Below are 23,203 nucleotides of genomic sequence, written 5' to 3'. Positions count from 1 at the left end.
TATCCTTTCTAAGGTAGACGTATAGATGCATACAATTAACTAATTGCTGTATGTGAATTAAATGAGTTGGGAATTGTGTGTACCTTTAAGACAGCTACGCAACCATACACAACACAAACAAAAACAACAGACAAATGCCAAGGATATACTATACAATTCCTTGCACACCACCTAGTTAAAAAAATAAAACCACAAATTGTATATACTTGTATAATCATCAAGCGAAATACTAAAATTTTAAATATAAGAGGATAACAACGACAAACAGATACACTAAAGTGCAACTAAAATAAAGATAACATACATCGAATCGAACCATTTAATAACAACGGCTATATTCCTATGTAGTACAGAACATTTTAAGAAACATTGGTGGGTTGAACCTGGTTTTGTGACTAGCCAAACCTCCCGCTTATATGGTAATGTTTAAAAATATCGTTAAATTACAACACTAAGTGACAGAAATAGTGCATTATTTCAAATATTGCGATCAATGTCAAAAATAATGTTGGAGTTTTCCAAACCTCTAAAAAGTACAATGACTGTAGCAACTATATTAATTCTGAAAAGGACAAAGATGTAACTAAAAACAAACGCTTTTCAACCATGATACAATCTTTTACATTTTTCAGGTTGTATTATTTCATTTACCAGATGATCATGTCAGTATTATCAGAGCCATTAAGCAGCAAAATGACAATAATACCTGACTATTCAGAGGAAGTATTAAAGGTAACCATGCACGAAAAATAATGCATGTTTTAGAGGATATTGATAAAAAGCTAACGACAGCGACAGACAACGATGCCATGGAATATTAAAGTTAGAAGAAAGAAAGACCTGACAACAGTTTTCTATACATTTTCGGAAATCTAGAGTTACGGACACAGTTTAAATTTACACCGAGCAACTAAGTGAGCCCGGATGCTTAATAATTTGTATTACTTGACAATTACACGCAGAAAGAGAAAATCGTCTATTTTGAGCAAACTACGCAGGTAATCTCTCTCCCTTGGACATACGGCGGACATTTTAAACTTCCACAAATAGCCTCCACCGGGTACAATTCAGCTTGGCTACTACCAGGACCACGTGATTCCAAAGTCTCATCAACACAAATGTATTCTGTCGCAGTTCTACCGCTGGTGCTCATATAAGACATTAAATATCCTGAAAATTCTTTATGCCAGCCGTGACTGCAGGTACGTTTTGCTGGAACCATGAGAACCGTAGATCTCGTGGCAAGACATACCACGCATGGTGTAATCTTGCTGTGTAAACTTCTAGGATATGGCGTGTTTCCTGATATTTCATATTCCACACCGTACAAAAGACCTTTTTCGCCGTTTGTTCCATCTATGTATGCATTCCACTCTGGATTTTTTGGTAGGCACAGATAATTAGCTCCAGATCCTTTATCACCATAATGTTTCCCGGCAGCAGTGCCTGCAAAAGGAACTAGGTTATATATTTCACGTTAGCTTGAGGTTCAAACTAAAATTTGCAGCACATTGTGCTTCTACTACATCAGAGACTCTGGAATTGTGAAATCTGCTTTTTCTAATTTAAACAATTGAAATGGATATTTTTTTTTATCTCAATATTTTTTTTAATTCGCCAAAAATCTGTTTTTTTTTTTCAATTGAAATGTCATGGCTTAATTAAGACTAGTGTTGGTATTATTTCATGTAAATCATCTGATTATTAATAAAATAAAGGTTTTATAAATCTACAACAGGGCTAATTATTCAATGTATCTATTAGAACAATAATTATCCTGCGAACCACCATGTGATGATAGCCAATTGATTGTCCAAGGAGACTGACATGAAAACGTTAGCTTAGAAGAGATAGATAATAGTTATTGTGTTAGGACTGTACAGCCATTAAACTATTTGCATTTTTCAAATTATACATATGGAAAGATAATAGAATAAGCAATGCGTAAACGTCTCTCTCAATATTTTTTTACAAACAAAAACAACGATAGATATATGACAAGACTTAAATAATTTACCATCGTAAACAATGTTCGCTTCTCCTGGACATACTGTTCTTCCCCACCTGATATAGGTACCCCTTGCAATACCTGAAAATATGAAAGCTTATAATCAATCCTCTGTTTTATTACGCACCCACAAATCGTTTTTTTAAAGATTTTTTAACGCTCATACTCACAAACGTTTTGAAAGAAAAAAATCCATATAGGTTTAAAAACAACACGAAAAACATTAAAACATACAGTTAATAAGTGATAGACTTCTTACCCTTTGCTTTCAAACGATTGATTTCTGTGTTTTGCTCTAAAATTTTAGCCTCCAAAGATTTCATTTGAGTATCTATTTTCTTATCTAGATTTTCTAAAGCTCCTTTCAGTGTTTCGGTGGTGACGTTGGTAACAAACCCATGGTTGCCTTGCTCGATTTCCTGTGATATGTAAGATTTAAGTTGTTGGTTTAACTTATCTGTGTTTATGTTAGCCGTTAGTGTTGCTTCTAAATTGCTATCCATGAGAGGCAAAGCCACATTCCGACATCCACTTTCTGTATTACATTTACTAAAATGCACAAGATGACACACAATTGACAAAGCGACAATTATTTTAAACATTTTGTTCGTTTTCTTTATCAGATCTAAATATTCCAAAATTTGTTCACTTAGAGCTGTTTGAAATATTTGGAGTAGATTTATAAAACGTCGGTGTTAAATAGTTTTCAGCTTGACTATGCAATGCGCAGTTATTATTATAACTATTGCTACATTTCGATAACGTAAATATGCGTCTCGACAGCGGAAAAAAATATCGGTAAAAATGTCACAATATTATTGTTACTTTTTTTAAGTATTATTACTTCTAATATTACATCGCAATATGAAATGCAGAGCTTTGTTTTGTCTACTCGTGCACTTTAAGTTTTATTTAACATTGTATACGTGTTTGTTAAAATTATGTTACCGGGTGTACTCTTAGATTTGTACTTTTTTTGTCTTTTTTCATACGTCAATTTGTTTGCTACTTGTCGATCTGAGTTATAATTTTTCCGACTTATATTATTATGTACTGCTATACCATGCACTTTCCAGAGTTAAGGGAAGAATTAGACACTTGCAAACATGTTTTACCGCGCGAACGATTATCGATGGTATAAAGAAGGATCCTGTAATTGAGTGGTAGTCATTCATTGTTGTCCGTCATATTTGTTTTTCGTTTTATTTTTTTATTGAGCAACTAAGCGGTGCATTGGTGCGGTGCATAAAAAAAACCTGTATTTCATGTATTTCATGACAGTGAAATACAGATATAAAGCACCGCAAGTACTGTCTCTTCTTTGAACATAATCTGGACTTTTTAATCTTTCACAAACATGACCCCTATATTAAAATTTTCATTAACGCAAATATGACAAGTTCTGTATAAAAAAAACCACATGCTCACAAAGGTCAAAAGTTCCTGCCTTGGGACAGGCACCAAAAAACCTCCCTTATACTATAGGCAATGAGGAATAACATGCAAACAGCATTACCAACAATAAAACTCAGTTTAAAGAAGTCCGTGTCCTATGTGTGTCAGATGTTTTTCTGGGAACATTACTTTAGACCTTCTGGCAAGGCTTACCATTCATGGTGTAATTTCAGTCTCTGGCAACTTCTTGGATAAGGTGTGTTTTCTTATAACTCATATTCCACACCATACACATCCTGGGCGCCGTTTCTTCCATCTATAAATTCCTTCCCCACTGGATCTTTGGTACCAGGTAATAAGATTGAGATCCTTTGTCGGAATAATGGTTTCCTGCAGCAAAACTAAGAAAATCGGTCAGAGGTATTGTAAACAAATATTTATTTATTCTTCGCTGACACCCATGGTAAAACCCAACAAATAAGTACTTCATAATTCAAGACTTCGCAGTTTTCCAATCCCTTGCCTTTTCAACTTCCAAACAAGGATATTATACTCAAACTCTTGTCAATCTGATAGAAATTAAGACCTGCAGAATCAATGTCTTCATTTTTTAAATCAGTTTGACCTGTCAACCACCAGGCAAGTATATATATAGGAGCTTGCACTCTTGGCAATCGACTAGGGATGAAAAATAATACCAATGCATTTGGGTTTTTAAAATAACTAGGTATATGTCTTCTTTAAAAAGAAAAAGGCTGAGTGTAGCCTCAGTATAGATCAGGTAAAAAAAACTGATATCCATGCAATTCAACTTCACATCCTTTGCCTTCAACTGATTGATCTCTGTGTTTTGCTCAATGAATTTAGCGTCAAATGGTTTTGATTGCGTATACCTTCCTCCAATGCAAGATTAATAATAGCACCCTTTGGTATTTCGTCGAAGACATTTGAAACAAAACCATGATAGTTATGTTCGATTATCTGTGATATGTTTGAGTTGTTCTTTTAACTTGTCAGTATTATCATAGATAAGTAGATGTGATTTGTGTGCCAATGACACTATTGTTTATCGGTAGTGTTACTTCTAAATTTCTGTCTTTGAGATTCGAAGGAACGCTCCGATTTTTATTTCCTGTACAAGAATATGCACTTTCAAAATTAGGACACAGCGTTAATAAGACTAAATAGTACGGTTACCGAGTAAGAAAAAGTCGCTTTTTTAAGGAGTGTAATTGTCATTCGGACTATACGGCTATAAATCACAGTATTGGTAGTTCAAAGGTTAAACTTAACATTTTGACTTGTGGTCAAAAAAATCGTACGGTGCAATTTTGGTAAAATGGGATTTGAAGTGTGTTAGTTTACTTGAACGAAAAATCGACGTAGAAAAGTCTACATTGTAAAATTACATCCGTAATATGAGTTTTGTTATTATATACATTATTGTGGCACCTTGTTTTAACGATTTCAAATAGAGTTTAGAAAAATTAATCCGTTTTTTAAGAGTTTAGTATGTAAAAGATTAACACTACAAATATTTTGCATTTAATACGTTTCAATCTAATTTCGTCAATTTTTTATCGCAAAATTTACAATAATTAACATTGATATGATTTTTCATACCTTTATTAATCTATAATATAAAATTCATTTAATCCCAAAAGCATTATTTCAGCAATTCAAGCCAGACACAAGTCATAACGCTCATATTCAGCCTCTTATAGATACATATAAGTAATTGGAATGTGTTGTATCACTTATATTTAATACTGGGATGTGTTCCTTGAAGCAGTAGACATTTTGCTGTCAAATGTTAGAGCAGAATGAGAGGGAAATTGGTCACTTCCTTGAAATCGTCATCCCGATTGCAACCTTATGTTTTTGTAACCAATCGTACCAATTACTGAAGGTGGATGCCAGTTCACATACTCGATATGCTTCAACTTTCTGAGAATATTCGATCACCTTTCATAGATGGCTACTTTGCTTTTAGACAGACTCCTGGACATTTTAACGGTACATGGACCGACATGGCAACAGAAAAGACCGTTATAAAAGCCCCAAGGAGATCAGGTGTCACTGTAGGCATAACAAATCAAAAGTCTGTGCTTGTTAGATGTACCCTTACTAGACATTTCCTAGAATCCCTTAGTCGTGTAACGCTGAAAAGGGTTGGAATTTCTGCAAATAATGCAAATTCACAAGAGGGAAAAAACCAACAGCAATGAAAAGAAATGAAGAGCATGTTATTGCCATTGTGGACTATCTGAATGATCCCTGACTGATCCATTTGATGTTGAATCCCATCCTCCATGTCTTATCAATATCTCTTCTAGATTGCATGCTACAAGAGATATTCAAGATGCTTTGCTCACAGCTGTAGAGGAAAGCTTGAACATGTCTAAACATTTTATCACTAGTGATCTTTCTTTAGATCCAGTCAAGGAGTTTTTATAGTCCAATATCAGATTCAAAACTGAAAACGTTTGAAACATGACCACAAAAACAAATCTTAAATATAAATCGGGGGAAATACTTTTAGGTCACATAAATCTATAACTTGTATTTAGACGTGCACTGATTTTGGCAAAATGTAGAGATGATGTAACAAAGAAGCGGACGATTTTTTTTAATAGAGAAACGGAAGATACCAAAAAAAGTAAAATCACAAAAATACTTTTTTGGTATCTTCCGTTTCTCTATTAAAAAAATTCGTCCGCTTCTAGTAAGGAACATCTTCATTGGTTGTTTTTGTCATGTCTGAATGGATCGATAGAGAATGCTGAGATTTTTTTTAGTTCTCTCTTTCTATATACTATGAACGAAGGGCAATAACTCTGATTGACTAAAATTATGGCTAAGTTGAAACTATGATTTGTGTAGTAAGACTTCTTACTATACAAATCCTTGGTTGGAACAGGGACTTCCTATAATATAGTATAGAAAGTCGCAGGTTGAAAATATGTATTAATTCTACCAAATTGAGTTTTTTTTTGTGTTGCTTAAATTTAATCTCAGTGACAATAATTTATTGCATATTCAGGTTGAGAAAACCCGTTACATTTTAACAGTATATTCTGCAAGTTATGCCGACTTGGATATAGGGATTTTGGACTGCCATTGGAAATGAGAGTACTATAGTATGTTGGATAGGTGGCAGAAATTAGCCTTTCATCGGGGAACTTTACGGACTCCTCTATGAATGGATGCAATGGTTCCTCAACTTTTACAAAGCATGGCACCCTCTCATCAAGATACATGGAATTTATCATCCCTAATTGCGACCGTACGTGGTTGTGTAATTAAACATCTCGGTCAACTCTGAGTTGACCATCTTGTTTTGTTCGGTAATGCTATGTTTATTACGTTTAAACTCATACCACATCTTCTTATGTTCATATTGTTTTCATGATGACCGGTGTCCTATAGCCATTCTTCCCCCATGCCAATTTTTCCGGGGGGAAAAACTGGATCGATCCAATTATTCCCCCCGGAAAAATTGGCATGATCCAACTTTTCCCCCTCAGTGTTATGGGGGGAAAACCAGGATCAAGCCAATTTTTCCCACTTATAGCACGAGAAGCTAATGTTTCCCCCTTGAATTATAACGTCGCCGACGTCAGTTCCAAATTTTTATCTAAAAAGAAAATAGCAACATCTTATTTTTAATATTTTAGCGATACGAAACCTTCATTGTATTAATATACATGTGTTATATATACATGTTTATATTTTATTGTTGTCTGTTTGGTATTAAATTAATAATTAACCAATATTAACCAACAACATAATTGTACTACATGCTCCTGGCTTCGGAATGGCACATAAAGAAGGTGGCGGCTTTAAACATTCCCCCCTCCCAATAATCCAGCTTTGGACGGCACACCATAAGAAAAAAATGTTAAATATCAGTTGCAATTGGCTTCACAAAAAATGTTGGTATGGTGCACAATAATCACTTAGCACCGGAATAAGAGTACTCTCAGTTACTGGAAGCTATTTCAAAACCAATTACAACTAATAACAATCATGTTCTCCAAGACTGGTTGTTGTTTAATAACGAATTGACTACTAACGATTTGTTTTGTATGAGATATTGCTACATTACATATAAAAAAAAAAAACATGCAGAGACAGGCATTAACTGCGAAACCAAGTATATTTACTATTTATTTAGTATGGTTTTTCAACCCGAGATAGATAAGAATATCTTATTTTTAAGCTTTACTTGTCATACTAGCCTGTTGTCAGAAAAACTAAACCTGCAAAGTAACTTGTTGTGGCAATGAATATTAAAAATGTTGTCTTAGCTTATGATAAATCCCAACGAACAATTTTTGGCATTTCAAAGCATAAGGGTATTAGTAAGGAGTATACACCTATAGTAAGTTTTCAAGTCAAAAGAATGCATGTAAATCTCAGCATAATAAAGATTTTGAATATCAGACAAAATAACACAACAAAATGCAATTACAGACGGACTGATGAACACGAAGGCAGACGATGGACACATTGACATAGTATAATATGGTAGACATATAGACCGACTGGTAGACATGTATAGACAGACTAGTGGGCACATACACAGACTGGTATAGAAGGCAGATTAATGTATACGTAAACTGACTGGTAAACTTGTAGATAGACTTTTGAACACGGAGACGGACTGGTGGACATGTAGACAGAATAGTAGAAACAAAGACGGACTGGTGAATATGAAGACTATTGAAAATGCATACAGACTGGTGGACACATAGACAGACCGATGAAAATGTAGACGGACTAGTGGACCAAAGACAGACTTGTGAAAACATATCCAGACTTTTGAGAATGTAGACAGACTATTGTAAAAGACTGGTGGAAATAAAAACAAACGAGTTGACACATAGACAGAATGATGAACATGTATAGACAGACTTGTGTTAATGTAAATTGACAAAAAAATATTTGTCAGTGTAAAAATATAATTCTAGCTCTGTTGGGTTTAATGTTCAAACTTGTATAAATATAATTCTAACTATGTTGGATTTAATTTTCAAACTTGTATAAATATAGTGAAATCTATATTATGGGGGAAAGATTGGCATGGGGGAAAACTGACTATATGCATACGTATTGCCAAATTTCCGCGGGGGAAGAATGGCAATGATCCAAAATTTCCCCGGGGGAAAAATTGGCTCATGCCAGTTTTTCTCCCGGGGGAAAAACTGGCATGGGGGAAGAATGGCTATATAACACCGGCACAGTATTTATATTTAAAAATAATGCCTACTTTTGAAGTTATATTGTGGGCAGGAACTGCAGTGTTTATCATTCTCGAAAGTATTCGAGTGTTTCCCCATTTCTTTGTCTGATGGTATATTCGAGCAGATGTTATTTGCAATTTCCCCACCAAGATATAATTGTTAATACTTGTGTTCTTTATACCTTACGTAGCAGGTTGCTTAATCCCTTTGAATATATATTTCCCCTCGACCTCATGGCTTCCTTTATGGTTTTTTCCCGACATAATTTAGCCGTTCCACTGAGTTTTACTTATATGTTCGCGGTTTTATTTTTATGAGGTAAGTTTGTGGTAAGTAATCAAGCAACCGAAAATCGTTATATATATATGGTATCCTTTTTGTAAAACTAGAACTTGGTCAGGTTTACAATGAATTGCATAGTTATAGTTTATTATTTATATATGGGCAACCAAAAAGGATAAAACAACCATAGGAATTGATGGATTTGAATTGGTAATTGATGATGTCCTAGTTGTTCAAAGGTTGAACTATTATACGCTGGTTAAACATTGTACGATCGCAATCAGAAGTTTTGTGATCTAGGACATACAACATTGACGTGTAAATGCTTTTCGAAGGCAGCTGTCATGTTTATTCCAACTTCATTTCAGACAATTTGTAATTCCTTAACTTTAGAAGTTCCGTACCTAAATGATCTGAGAACTCTGCCAGTCACATATTTGATATTTTTAATGGTCTCCAATGACTATGAACAGAGACATATAATACAATTGTATTGGCCCAAGACCACAATTAATGACACCGCTTTTCGTTGTCCACGAATATAGTTCCTTTTAATTAGAGTGTATTTTTCCTTAATTTTTTTTCTTTCCTTTCCTCACTCATTCCTTAAATCTTTTTGGGTGGAAATGAAAGAAGAGAGGTCAAATAAATTTTTGGAGGTTGTATTTTAACTGATTTTGATATGGAATGAGTGATTAGGTCAAGTGCAAAAAGGTGATATTTACAGTTTTCGGAACATCTCTTGACTTGTCAATAGGGGTATGGATGTGTATTGGCTAAATTTGTAAAAGTGATTGCTTCAATCTTTCTGAATTTTGGATATATATTTGGACTAGGACAATACATTACACACACAAAAAATTGGACAAAAGTGCATGGTGCAATTTTTTTAATGATGCAAAAGGTTATAAAGAACTGATAGAGGAATTAATTGTGGTCTGTGGCCTAAGAGGTGCATTTCAGCAAATTTAGAATTTTTACTTTGGCATCTTTTCTGAATGATCTATTGGTATTGATTTGTCAAACTATATGAGAAGAAATGATTTTCACTTTCATTTGATAGAAATTTTGTGAAAAAGTCACTTTTCAGGTTAAATGCCTAAAATGTAGCTTTTTCACTTTTTTCACTATTTTTTCAAAAACAGCATGCTTAATTTCTCTCTGACAGTTTTTTTCTGATATCTATTTGTGTTTGTGGTATTTATTTCAGTTGTTTAACTTATTTGTGAACTCTGAACACAAAAAAAAGTAGATAAAAACATAAAAAGAGTGCAAAATGTGCTGTTTTAATAGTCTAGCTAAGTCTAACGGTCAGTATACGCAGCAGGTGAAATGTGAAGTTCTATGCACTTAAAAGTTGTATTCCAAAACAGATTGCACTGAACCTACATCAAAAACACTTATGACTGGTTGCTTAACCATTTCTGTTTTACAGACTACCTTTACTTTCTTCTGTTGGATAGCTAGTGGTTTAAATATTGGCCTTTTGAGGCTGACATTTCATTCAGTTTTTAAACAGTAAAGTTAATAAACTTTGCATCAGACCATACTGTCTGTATATATAGTTGAAAGTGACAGTCTTGTTACATCCAGGCTCCATGTTTTATCATATCTGAGCACAGATTTTAGCAAAAAGAAGTATATCTCCATCTCCCATATCATTTATATGCTTTTAAATATGCAAATGTGGGGAACGGTCTAAACTGGCAATCTGTTTTTTTAAGCATAACATTGCTAAAGACCATTTTATCCACATGCGTTATGCTATTTGAAACTTATATTTCCATCAAAAGTACATTTATAACCTGGTAAAGTTTGTTTGATAACTTAACAACTTCAGAAAATTGTGGTAAGTGAAAAATATTACATTTGATATAAGGCCTCACCCTAATTGAAAACCTCTATTTTTTGGCACAGGCTCATATAAAATTAACTTCTGGCCATTTTGCATAAGTCTGATGCATGAAATATGCTTTCTGTTGCTTTAAATAGATGTTAACTTATACATAGAGACATTAAAAAGTGTTAGTTTTGGTATCTTTTGGTTTTTAGAAGCTCAAATTTGATAGTTTTAATTGTTTTAATTCAACGCCACAATTCAGCACCCAAAATTCAGATATAAAAAATGCCACATTTTTTTTATTTGGTATCATATGGCTTTGAAACTTTGTAACCTGTTTTATAATATACTAAGCTTGAATCATGCCAAGTTTTATTAGAATTGGTCAAGTTTTAGGCCCCTAATAGGCCCAAGACCACAATTAATGACACCGCTTTTCGTTGTCCACGAATATAGTTCCTTTTAATTAGAGTGTATTTTTCCTTAATTTTTTTTCTTTCCTTTCCTCACTCATTCCTTAAATCTTTTTGGGTGGAAATGAAAGAAGAGAGGTCAAATAAATTTTTGGAGGTTGTATTTTAACTGATTTTGATATGGAATGAGTGATTAGGTCAAGTGCAAAAAGGTGATATTTACAGTTTTCGGAACATCTCTTGACTTGTCAATAGGGGTATGGATGTGTATTGGCTAAATTTGTAAAAGTGATTGCTTCAATCTTTCTGAATTTTGGATATATATTTGGACTAGGACAATACATTACACACACAAAAAATTGGACAAAAGTGCATGGTGCAATTTTTTTAATGATGCAAAAGGTTATAAAGAACTGATAGAGGAATTAATTGTGGTCTGTGGCCTAAGAGGTGCATTTCAGCAAATTTAGAATTTTTACTTTGGCATCTTTTCTGAATGATCTATTGGTATTGATTTGTCAAACTATATGAGAAGAAATGATTTTCACTTTCATTTGATAGAAATTTTGTGAAAAAGTCACTTTTCAGGTTAAATGCCTAAAATGTAGCTTTTTCACTTTTTTCACTATTTTTTCAAAAACAGCATGCTTAATTTCTCTCTGACAGTTTTTTTCTGATATCTATTTGTGTTTGTGGTATTTATTTCAGTTGTTTAACTTATTTGTGAACTCTGAACACAAAAAAAAGTAGATAAAAACATAAAAAGAGTGCAAAATGTGCTGTTTTAATAGTCTAAGTCTAACGGTCAGTATACGCAGCAGGTGAAATGTGAAGTTCTATGCACTTAAAAGTTGTATTCCAAAACAGATTGCACTGAACCTACATCAAAAACACTTATGACTGGTTGCTTAACCATTTCTGTTTTACAGACTACCTTTACTTTCTTCTGTTGGATAGCTAGTGGTTTAAATATTGGCCTTTTGAGGCTGACATTTCATTCAGTTTTTAAACAGTAAAGTTAATAAACTTTGCATCAGACCATACTGTCTGTATATATAGTTGAAAGTGACAGTCTTGTTACATCCAGGCTCCATGTTTTATCATATCTGAGCACAGATTTTAGCAAAAAGAAGTATATCTCCATCTCCCATATCATTTATATGCTTTTAAATATGCAAATGTGGGGAACGGTCTAAACTGGCAATCTGTTTTTTTAAGCATAACATTGCTAAAGACCATTTTATCCACATGCGTTATGCTATTTGAAACTTATATTTCCATCAAAAGTACATTTATAACCTGGTAAAGTTTGTTTGATAACTTAACAACTTCAGAAAATTGTGGTAAGTGAAAAATATTACATTTGATATAAGGCCTCACCCTAATTGAAAACCTCTATTTTTTGGCACAGGCTCATATAAAATTAACTTCTGGCCATTTTGCATAAGTCTGATGCATGAAATATGCTTTCTGTTGCTTTAAATAGATGTTAACTTATACATAGAGACATTAAAAAGTGTTAGTTTTGGTATCTTTTGGTTTTTAGAAGCTCAAATTTGATAGTTTTAATTGTTTTAATTCAACGCCACAATTCAGCACCCAAAATTCAGATATAAAAAATGCCACATTTTTTTTATTTGGTATCATATGGCTTTGAAACTTTGTAACCTGTTTTATAATATACTAAGCTTGAATCATGCCAAGTTTTATTAGAATTGGTCAAGTTTTAGGCCCCTAAGAGGTGCATTTCAGCAAATTTAGAATTTTTACTTTGGCATCTTTTCTGAATGATCTATTGGTATTGATTTGTCAAACTATATGAGAAGAAATGATTTTCACTTTCATTTGATAGAAATTTTGTGAAAAAGTCACTTTTCAGGTTAAATGCCTAAAATGTAGCTTTTTCACTTTTTTCACTATTTTTTCAAAAACAGCATGCTTAATTTCTCTCTGACAGTTTTTTTCTGATATCTATTTGTGTTTGTGGTATTTATTTCAGTTGTTTAACTTATTTGTGAACTCTGAACACAAAAAAAAGTAGATAAAAACATAAAAAGAGTGCAAAATGTGCTGTTTTAATAGTCTAAGTCTAACGGTCAGTATACGCAGCAGGTGAAATGTGAAGTTCTATGCACTTAAAAGTTGTATTCCAAAACAGATTGCACTGAACCTACATCAAAAACACTTATGACTGGTTGCTTAACCATTTCTGTTTTACAGACTACCTTTACTTTCTTCTGTTGGATAGCTAGTGGTTTAAATATTGGCCTTTTGAGGCTGACATTTCATTCAGTTTTTAAACAGTAAAGTTAATAAACTTTGCATCAGACCATACTGTCTGTATATATAGTTGAAAGTGACAGTCTTGTTACATCCAGGCTCCATGTTTTATCATATCTGAGCACAGATTTTAGCAAAAAGAAGTATATCTCCATCTCCCATATCATTTATATGCTTTTAAATATGCAAATGTGGGGAACGGTCTAAACTGGCAATCTGTTTTTTTAAGCATAACATTGCTAAAGACCATTTTATCCACATGCGTTATGCTATTTGAAACTTATATTTCCATCAAAAGTACATTTATAACCTGGTAAAGTTTGTTTGATAACTTAACAACTTCAGAAAATTGTGGTAAGTGAAAAATATTACATTTGATATAAGGCCTCACCCTAATTGAAAACCTCTATTTTTTGGCACAGGCTCATATAAAATTAACTTCTGGCCATTTTGCATAAGTCTGATGCATGAAATATGCTTTCTGTTGCTTTAAATAGATGTTAACTTATACATAGAGACATTAAAAAGTGTTAGTTTTGGTATCTTTTGGTTTTTAGAAGCTCAAATTTGATAGTTTTAATTGTTTTAATTCAACGCCACAATTCAGCACCCAAAATTCAGATATAAAAAATGCCACATTTTTTTTATTTGGTATCATATGGCTTTGAAACTTTGTAACCTGTTTTATAATATACTAAGCTTGAATCATGCCAAGTTTTATTAGAATTGGTCAAGTTTTAGGCCCCTAATAGGCCCAAGACCACAATTAATGACACCGCTTTTCGTTGTCCACGAATATAGTTCCTTTTAATTAGAGTGTATTTTTCCTTAATTTTTTTTCTTTCCTTTCCTCACTCATTCCTTAAATCTTTTTGGGTGGAAATGAAAGAAGAGAGGTCAAATAAATTTTTGGAGGTTGTATTTTAACTGATTTTGATATGGAATGAGTGATTAGGTCAAGTGCAAAAAGGTGATATTTACAGTTTTCGGAACATCTCTTGACTTGTCAATAGGGGTATGGATGTGTATTGGCTAAATTTGTAAAAGTGATTGCTTCAATCTTTCTGAATTTTGGATATATATTTGGACTAGGACAATACATTACACACACAAAAAATTGGACAAAAGTGCATGGTGCAATTTTTTTAATGATGCAAAAGGTTATAAAGAACTGATAGAGGAATTAATTGTGGTCTGTGGCCTAAGAGGTGCATTTCAGCAAATTTAGAATTTTTACTTTGGCATCTTTTCTGAATGATCTATTGGTATTGATTTGTCAAACTATATGAGAAGAAATGATTTTCACTTTCATTTGATAGAAATTTTGTGAAAAAGTCACTTTTCAGGTTAAATGCCTAAAATGTAGCTTTTTCACTTTTTTCACTATTTTTTCAAAAACAGCATGCTTAATTTCTCTCTGACAGTTTTTTTCTGATATCTATTTGTGTTTGTGGTATTTATTTCAGTTGTTTAACTTATTTGTGAACTCTGAACACAAAAAAAAGTAGATAAAAACATAAAAAGAGTGCAAAATGTGCTGTTTTAATAGTCTAAGTCTAACGGTCAGTATACGCAGCAGGTGAAATGTGAAGTTCTATGCACTTAAAAGTTGTATTCCAAAACAGATTGCACTGAACCTACATCAAAAACACTTATGACTGGTTGCTTAACCATTTCTGTTTTACAGACTACCTTTACTTTCTTCTGTTGGATAGCTAGTGGTTTAAATATTGGCCTTTTGAGGCTGACATTTCATTCAGTTTTTAAACAGTAAAGTTAATAAACTTTGCATCAGACCATACTGTCTGTATATATAGTTGAAAGTGACAGTCTTGTTACATCCAGGCTCCATGTTTTATCATATCTGAGCACAGATTTTAGCAAAAAGAAGTATATCTCCATCTCCCATATCATTTATATGCTTTTAAATATGCAAATGTGGGGAACGGTCTAAACTGGCAATCTGTTTTTTTAAGCATAACATTGCTAAAGACCATTTTATCCACATGCGTTATGCTATTTGAAACTTATATTTCCATCAAAAGTACATTTATAACCTGGTAAAGTTTGTTTGATAACTTAACAACTTCAGAAAATTGTGGTAAGTGAAAAATATTACATTTGATATAAGGCCTCACCCTAATTGAAAACCTCTATTTTTTGGCACAGGCTCATATAAAATTAACTTCTGGCCATTTTGCATAAGTCTGATGCATGAAATATGCTTTCTGTTGCTTTAAATAGATGTTAACTTATACATAGAGACATTAAAAAGTGTTAGTTTTGGTATCTTTTGGTTTTTAGAAGCTCAAATTTGATAGTTTTAATTGTTTTAATTCAACGCCACAATTCAGCACCCAAAATTCAGATATAAAAAATGCCACATTTTTTTTATTTGGTATCATATGGCTTTGAAACTTTGTAACCTGTTTTATAATATACTAAGCTTGAATCATGCCAAGTTTTATTAGAATTGGTCAAGTTTTAGGCCCCTAATAGGCCCAAGACCACAATTAATGACACCGCTTTTCGTTGTCCACGAATATAGTTCCTTTTAATTAGAGTGTATTTTTCCTTAATTTTTTTTCTTTCCTTTCCTCACTCATTCCTTAAATCTTTTTGGGTGGAAATGAAAGAAGAGAGGTCAAATAAATTTTTGGAGGTTGTATTTTAACTGATTTTGATATGGAATGAGTGATTAGGTCAAGTGCAAAAAGGTGATATTTACAGTTTTCGGAACATCTCTTGACTTGTCAATAGGGGTATGGATGTGTATTGGCTAAATTTGTAAAAGTGATTGCTTCAATCTTTCTGAATTTTGGATATATATTTGGACTAGGACAATACATTACACACACAAAAAATTGGACAAAAGTGCATGGTGCAATTTTTTTAATGATGCAAAAGGTTATAAAGAACTGATAGAGGAATTAATTGTGGTCTGTGGCCTAAGAGGTGCATTTCAGCAAATTTAGAATTTTTACTTTGGCATCTTTTCTGAATGATCTATTGGTATTGATTTGTCAAACTATATGAGAAGAAATGATTTTCACTTTCATTTGATAGAAATTTTGTGAAAAAGTCACTTTTCAGGTTAAATGCCTAAAATGTAGCTTTTTCACTTTTTTCACTATTTTTTCAAAAACAGCATGCTTAATTTCTCTCTGACAGTTTTTTTCTGATATCTATTTGTGTTTGTGGTATTTATTTCAGTTGTTTAACTTATTTGTGAACTCTGAACACAAAAAAAAGTAGATAAAAACATAAAAAGAGTGCAAAATGTGCTGTTTTAATAGTCTAAGTCTAACGGTCAGTATACGCAGCAGGTGAAATGTGAAGTTCTATGCACTTAAAAGTTGTATTCCAAAACAGATTGCACTGAACCTACATCAAAAACACTTATGACTGGTTGCTTAACCATTTCTGTTTTACAGACTACCTTTACTTTCTTCTGTTGGATAGCTAGTGGTTTAAATATTGGCCTTTTGAGGCTGACATTTCATTCAGTTTTTAAACAGTAAAGTTAATAAACTTTGCATCAGACCATACTGTCTGTATATATAGTTGAAAGTGACAGTCTTGTTACATCCAGGCTCCATGTTTTATCATATCTGAGCACAGATTTTAGCAAAAAGAAGTATATCTCCATCTCCCATATCATTTATATGCTTTTAAATATGCAAATGTGGGGAACGGTCTAAACTGGCAATCTGTTTTTTTAAGCATAACATTGCTAAAGACCATTTTATCCACATGCGTTATGCTATTTGAAACTTATATTTCCATCAAAAGTACATTTATAACCTGGTAAAGTTTGTTTGATAACTTAACAACTTCAGAAAATTGTGGTAAGTGAAAAATATTACATTTGATATAAGGCCTCACCCTAATTGAAAACCTCTATTTTTTGGCACAGGCTCATATAAAATTAACTTCTGGCCATTTTGCATAAGTCTGATGCATGAAATATGCTTTCTGTTGCTTTAAATAGATGTTAACTTATACATAGAGACATTAAAAAGTGTTAGTTTTGGTATCTTTTGGTTTTTAGAAGCTCAAATTTGATAGTTTTAATTGTTTTAATTCAACGCCACAATTCAGCACCCAAAATTCAGATATAAAAAATGCCACATTTTTTTTATTTGGTATCATATGGCTTTGAAACTTTGTAACCTGTTTTATAATATACTAAGCTTGAATCATGCCAAGTTTTATTAGAATTGGTCAAGTTTTAGGCCCCTAATAGGCCCAAGACCACAATTAATGACACCGCTTTTCGTTGTCCACGAATATAGTTCCTTTTAATTAGAGTGTATTTTTCCTTAATTTTTTTTCTTTCCTTTCCTCACTCATTCCTTAAATCTTTTTGGGTGGAAATGAAAGAAGAGAGGTCAAATAAATTTTTGGAGGTTGTATTTTAACTGATTTTGATATGGAATGAGTGATTAGGTCAAGTGCAAAAAGGTGATATTTACAGTTTTCGGAACATCTCTTGACTTGTCAATAGGGGTATGGATGTGTATTGGCTAAATTTGTAAAAGTGATTGCTTCAATCTTTCTGAATTTTGGATATATATTTGGACTAGGACAATACATTACACACACAAAAAATTGGACAAAAGTGCATGGTGCAATTTTTTTAATGATGCAAAAGGTTATAAAGAACTGATAGAGGAATTAATTGTGGTCTGTGGCCTAAGAGGTGCATTTCAGCAAATTTAGAATTTTTACTTTGGCATCTTTTCTGAATGATCTATTGGTATTGATTTGTCAAACTATATGAGAAGAAATGATTTTCACTTTCATTTGATAGAAATTTTGTGAAAAAGTCACTTTTCAGGTTAAATGCCTAAAATGTAGCTTTTTCACTTTTTTCACTATTTTTTCAAAAACAGCATGCTTAATTTCTCTCTGACAGTTTTTTTCTGATATCTATTTGTGTTTGTGGTATTTATTTCAGTTGTTTAACTTATTTGTGAACTCTGAACACAAAAAAAAGTAGATAAAAACATAAAAAGAGTGCAAAATGTGCTGTTTTAATAGTCTAAGTCTAACGGTCAGTATACGCAGCAGGTGAAATGTGAAGTTCTATGCACTTAAAAGTTGTATTCCAAAACAGATTGCACTGAACCTACATCAAAAACACTTATGACTGGTTGCTTAACCATTTCTGTTTTACAGACTACCTTTACTTTCTTCTGTTGGATAGCTAGTGGTTTAAATATTGGCCTTTTGAGGCTGACATTTCATTCAGTTTTTAAACAGTAAAGTTAATAAACTTTGCATCAGACCATACTGTCTGTATATATAGTTGAAAGTGACAGTCTTGTTACATCCAGGCTCCATGTTTTATCATATCTGAGCACAGATTTTAGCAAAAAGAAGTATATCTCCATCTCCCATATCATTTATATGCTTTTAAATATGCAAATGTGGGGAACGGTCTAAACTGGCAATCTGTTTTTTTAAGCATAACATTGCTAAAGACCATTTTATCCACATGCGTTATGCTATTTGAAACTTATATTTCCATCAAAAGTACATTTATAACCTGGTAAAGTTTGTTTGATAACTTAACAACTTCAGAAAATTGTGGTAAGTGAAAAATATTACATTTGATATAAGGCCTCACCCTAATTGAAAACCTCTATTTTTTGGCACAGGCTCATATAAAATTAACTTCTGGCCATTTTGCATAAGTCTGATGCATGAAATATGCTTTCTGTTGCTTTAAATAGATGTTAACTTATACATAGAGACATTAAAAAGTGTTAGTTTTGGTATCTTTTGGTTTTTAGAAGCTCAAATTTGATAGTTTTAATTGTTTTAATTCAACGCCACAATTCAGCACCCAAAATTCAGATATAAAAAATGCCACATTTTTTTTATTTGGTATCATATGGCTTTGAAACTTTGTAACCTGTTTTATAATATACTAAGCTTGAATCATGCCAAGTTTTATTAGAATTGGTCAAGTTTTAGGCCCCTAAGAGGTGCATTTCAGCAAATTTAGAATTTTTACTTTGGCATCTTTTCTGAATGATCTATTGGTATTGATTTGTCAAACTATATGAGAAGAAATGATTTTCACTTTCATTTGATAGAAATTTTGTGAAAAAGTCACTTTTCAGGTTAAATGCCTAAAATGTAGCTTTTTCACTTTTTTCACTATTTTTTCAAAAACAGCATGCTTAATTTCTCTCTGACAGTTTTTTTCTGATATCTATTTGTGTTTGTGGTATTTATTTCAGTTGTTTAACTTATTTGTGAACTCTGAACACAAAAAAAAGTAGATAAAAACATAAAAAGAGTGCAAAATGTGCTGTTTTAATAGTCTAAGTCTAACGGTCAGTATACGCAGCAGGTGAAATGTGAAGTTCTATGCACTTAAAAGTTGTATTCCAAAACAGATTGCACTGAACCTACATCAAAAACACTTATGACTGGTTGCTTAACCATTTCTGTTTTACAGACTACCTTTACTTTCTTCTGTTGGATAGCTAGTGGTTTAAATATTGGCCTTTTGAGGCTGACATTTCATTCAGTTTTTAAACAGTAAAGTTAATAAACTTTGCATCAGACCATACTGTCTGTATATATAGTTGAAAGTGACAGTCTTGTTACATCCAGGCTCCATGTTTTATCATATCTGAGCACAGATTTTAGCAAAAAGAAGTATATCTCCATCTCCCATATCATTTATATGCTTTTAAATATGCAAATGTGGGGAACGGTCTAAACTGGCAATCTGTTTTTTTAAGCATAACATTGCTAAAGACCATTTTATCCACATGCGTTATGCTATTTGAAACTTATATTTCCATCAAAAGTACATTTATAACCTGGTAAAGTTTGTTTGATAACTTAACAACTTCAGAAAATTGTGGTAAGTGAAAAATATTACATTTGATATAAGGCCTCACCCTAATTGAAAACCTCTATTTTTTGGCACAGGCTCATATAAAATTAACTTCTGGCCATTTTGCATAAGTCTGATGCATGAAATATGCTTTCTGTTGCTTTAAATAGATGTTAACTTATACATAGAGACATTAAAAAGTGTTAGTTTTGGTATCTTTTGGTTTTTAGAAGCTCAAATTTGATAGTTTTAATTGTTTTAATTCAACGCCACAATTCAGCACCCAAAATTCAGATATAAAAAATGCCACATTTTTTTTATTTGGTATCATATGGCTTTGAAACTTTGTAACCTGTTTTATAATATACTAAGCTTGAATCATGCCAAGTTTTATTAGAATTGGTCAAGTTTTAGGCCCCTAATAGGCCCAAGACCACAATTAATGACACCGCTTTTCGTTGTCCACGAATATAGTTCCTTTTAATTAGAGTGTATTTTTCCTTAATTTTTTTTCTTTCCTTTCCTCACTCATTCCTTAAATCTTTTTGGGTGGAAATGAAAGAAGAGAGGTCAAATAAATTTTTGGAGGTTGTATTTTAACTGATTTTGATATGGAATGAGTGATTAGGTCAAGTGCAAAAAGGTGATATTTACAGTTTTCGGAACATCTCTTGACTTGTCAATAGGGGTATGGATGTGTATTGGCTAAATTTGTAAAAGTGATTGCTTCAATCTTTCTGAATTTTGGATATATATTTGGACTAGGACAATACATTACACACACAAAAAATTGGACAAAAGTGCATGGTGCAATTTTTTTAATGATGCAAAAGGTTATAAAGAACTGATAGAGGAATTAATTGTGGTCTGTGGCCTAAGAGGTGCATTTCAGCAAATTTAGAATTTTTACTTTGGCATCTTTTCTGAATGATCTATTGGTATTGATTTGTCAAACTATATGAGAAGAAATGATTTTCACTTTCATTTGATAGAAATTTTGTGAAAAAGTCACTTTTCAGGTTAAATGCCTAAAATGTAGCTTTTTCACTTTTTTCACTATTTTTTCAAAAACAGCATGCTTAATTTCTCTCTGACAGTTTTTTTCTGATATCTATTTGTGTTTGTGGTATTTATTTCAGTTGTTTAACTTATTTGTGAACTCTGAACACAAAAAAAAGTAGATAAAAACATAAAAAGAGTGCAAAATGTGCTGTTTTAATAGTCTAAGTCTAACGGTCAGTATACGCAGCAGGTGAAATGTGAAGTTCTATGCACTTAAAAGTTGTATTCCAAAACAGATTGCACTGAACCTACATCAAAAACACTTATGACTGGTTGCTTAACCATTTCTGTTTTACAGACTACCTTTACTTTCTTCTGTTGGATAGCTAGTGGTTTAAATATTGGCCTTTTGAGGCTGACATTTCATTCAGTTTTTAAACAGTAAAGTTAATAAACTTTGCATCAGACCATACTGTCTGTATATATAGTTGAAAGTGACAGTCTTGTTACATCCAGGCTCCATGTTTTATCATATCTGAGCACAGATTTTAGCAAAAAGAAGTATATCTCCATCTCCCATATCATTTATATGCTTTTAAATATGCAAATGTGGGGAACGGTCTAAACTGGCAATCTGTTTTTTTAAGCATAACATTGCTAAAGACCATTTTATCCACATGCGTTATGCTATTTGAAACTTATATTTCCATCAAAAGTACATTTATAACCTGGTAAAGTTTGTTTGATAACTTAACAACTTCAGAAAATTGTGGTAAGTGAAAAATATTACATTTGATATAAGGCCTCACCCTAATTGAAAACCTCTATTTTTTGGCACAGGCTCATATAAAATTAACTTCTGGCCATTTTGCATAAGTCTGATGCATGAAATATGCTTTCTGTTGCTTTAAATAGATGTTAACTTATACATAGAGACATTAAAAAGTGTTAGTTTTGGTATCTTTTGGTTTTTAGAAGCTCAAATTTGATAGTTTTAATTGTTTTAATTCAACGCCACAATTCAGCACCCAAAATTCAGATATAAAAAATGCCACATTTTTTTTATTTGGTATCATATGGCTTTGAAACTTTGTAACCTGTTTTATAATATACTAAGCTTGAATCATGCCAAGTTTTATTAGAATTGGTCAAGTTTTAGGCCCCTAATAGGCCCAAGACCACAATTAATGACACCGCTTTTCGTTGTCCACGAATATAGTTCCTTTTAATTAGAGTGTATTTTTCCTTAATTTTTTTTCTTTCCTTTCCTCACTCATTCCTTAAATCTTTTTGGGTGGAAATGAAAGAAGAGAGGTCAAATAAATTTTTGGAGGTTGTATTTTAACTGATTTTGATATGGAATGAGTGATTAGGTCAAGTGCAAAAAGGTGATATTTACAGTTTTCGGAACATCTCTTGACTTGTCAATAGGGGTATGGATGTGTATTGGCTAAATTTGTAAAAGTGATTGCTTCAATCTTTCTGAATTTTGGATATATATTTGGACTAGGACAATACATTACACACACAAAAAATTGGACAAAAGTGCATGGTGCAATTTTTTTAATGATGCAAAAGGTTATAAAGAACTGATAGAGGAATTAATTGTGGTCTGTGGCCTAAGAGGTGCATTTCAGCAAATTTAGAATTTTTACTTTGGCATCTTTTCTGAATGATCTATTGGTATTGATTTGTCAAACTATATGAGAAGAAATGATTTTCACTTTCATTTGATAGAAATTTTGTGAAAAAGTCACTTTTCAGGTTAAATGCCTAAAATGTAGCTTTTTCACTTTTTTCACTATTTTTTCAAAAACAGCATGCTTAATTTCTCTCTGACAGTTTTTTTCTGATATCTATTTGTGTTTGTGGTATTTA

General features: G+C 32.4%; 1 protein-coding gene across 1 annotated transcript; it reads right to left on the bottom strand.

The window, feature by feature from the left end:
- Positions 1-845: 845 nt before the first annotated feature.
- LOC143074213 (uncharacterized) lies at positions 846-2,761 on the bottom strand. Its single transcript, XM_076249766.1, has 3 exons — positions 2,268-2,761; positions 2,018-2,089; positions 846-1,446 (listed from the first exon to the last, which is right to left on the bottom strand). The coding sequence occupies exons 1-3, from the start codon at positions 2,608-2,610 to the stop codon at positions 977-979; spliced, it is 885 nt and encodes a 294-aa protein (XP_076105881.1). The 5' UTR covers positions 2,611-2,761; the 3' UTR covers positions 846-976.
- Positions 2,762-23,203: the final 20,442 nt, after the last annotated feature.

Source organism: Mytilus galloprovincialis, chromosome 1 (assembly GCF_965363235.1).
Source record: "Mytilus galloprovincialis chromosome 1, xbMytGall1.hap1.1, whole genome shotgun sequence".
Taxonomy (NCBI): domain Eukaryota; kingdom Metazoa; phylum Mollusca; class Bivalvia; order Mytilida; family Mytilidae; genus Mytilus; species Mytilus galloprovincialis.
Note: the sequence above shows the minus strand (reverse complement) of the source record. Positions and strands in the feature narration are given on the sequence as shown.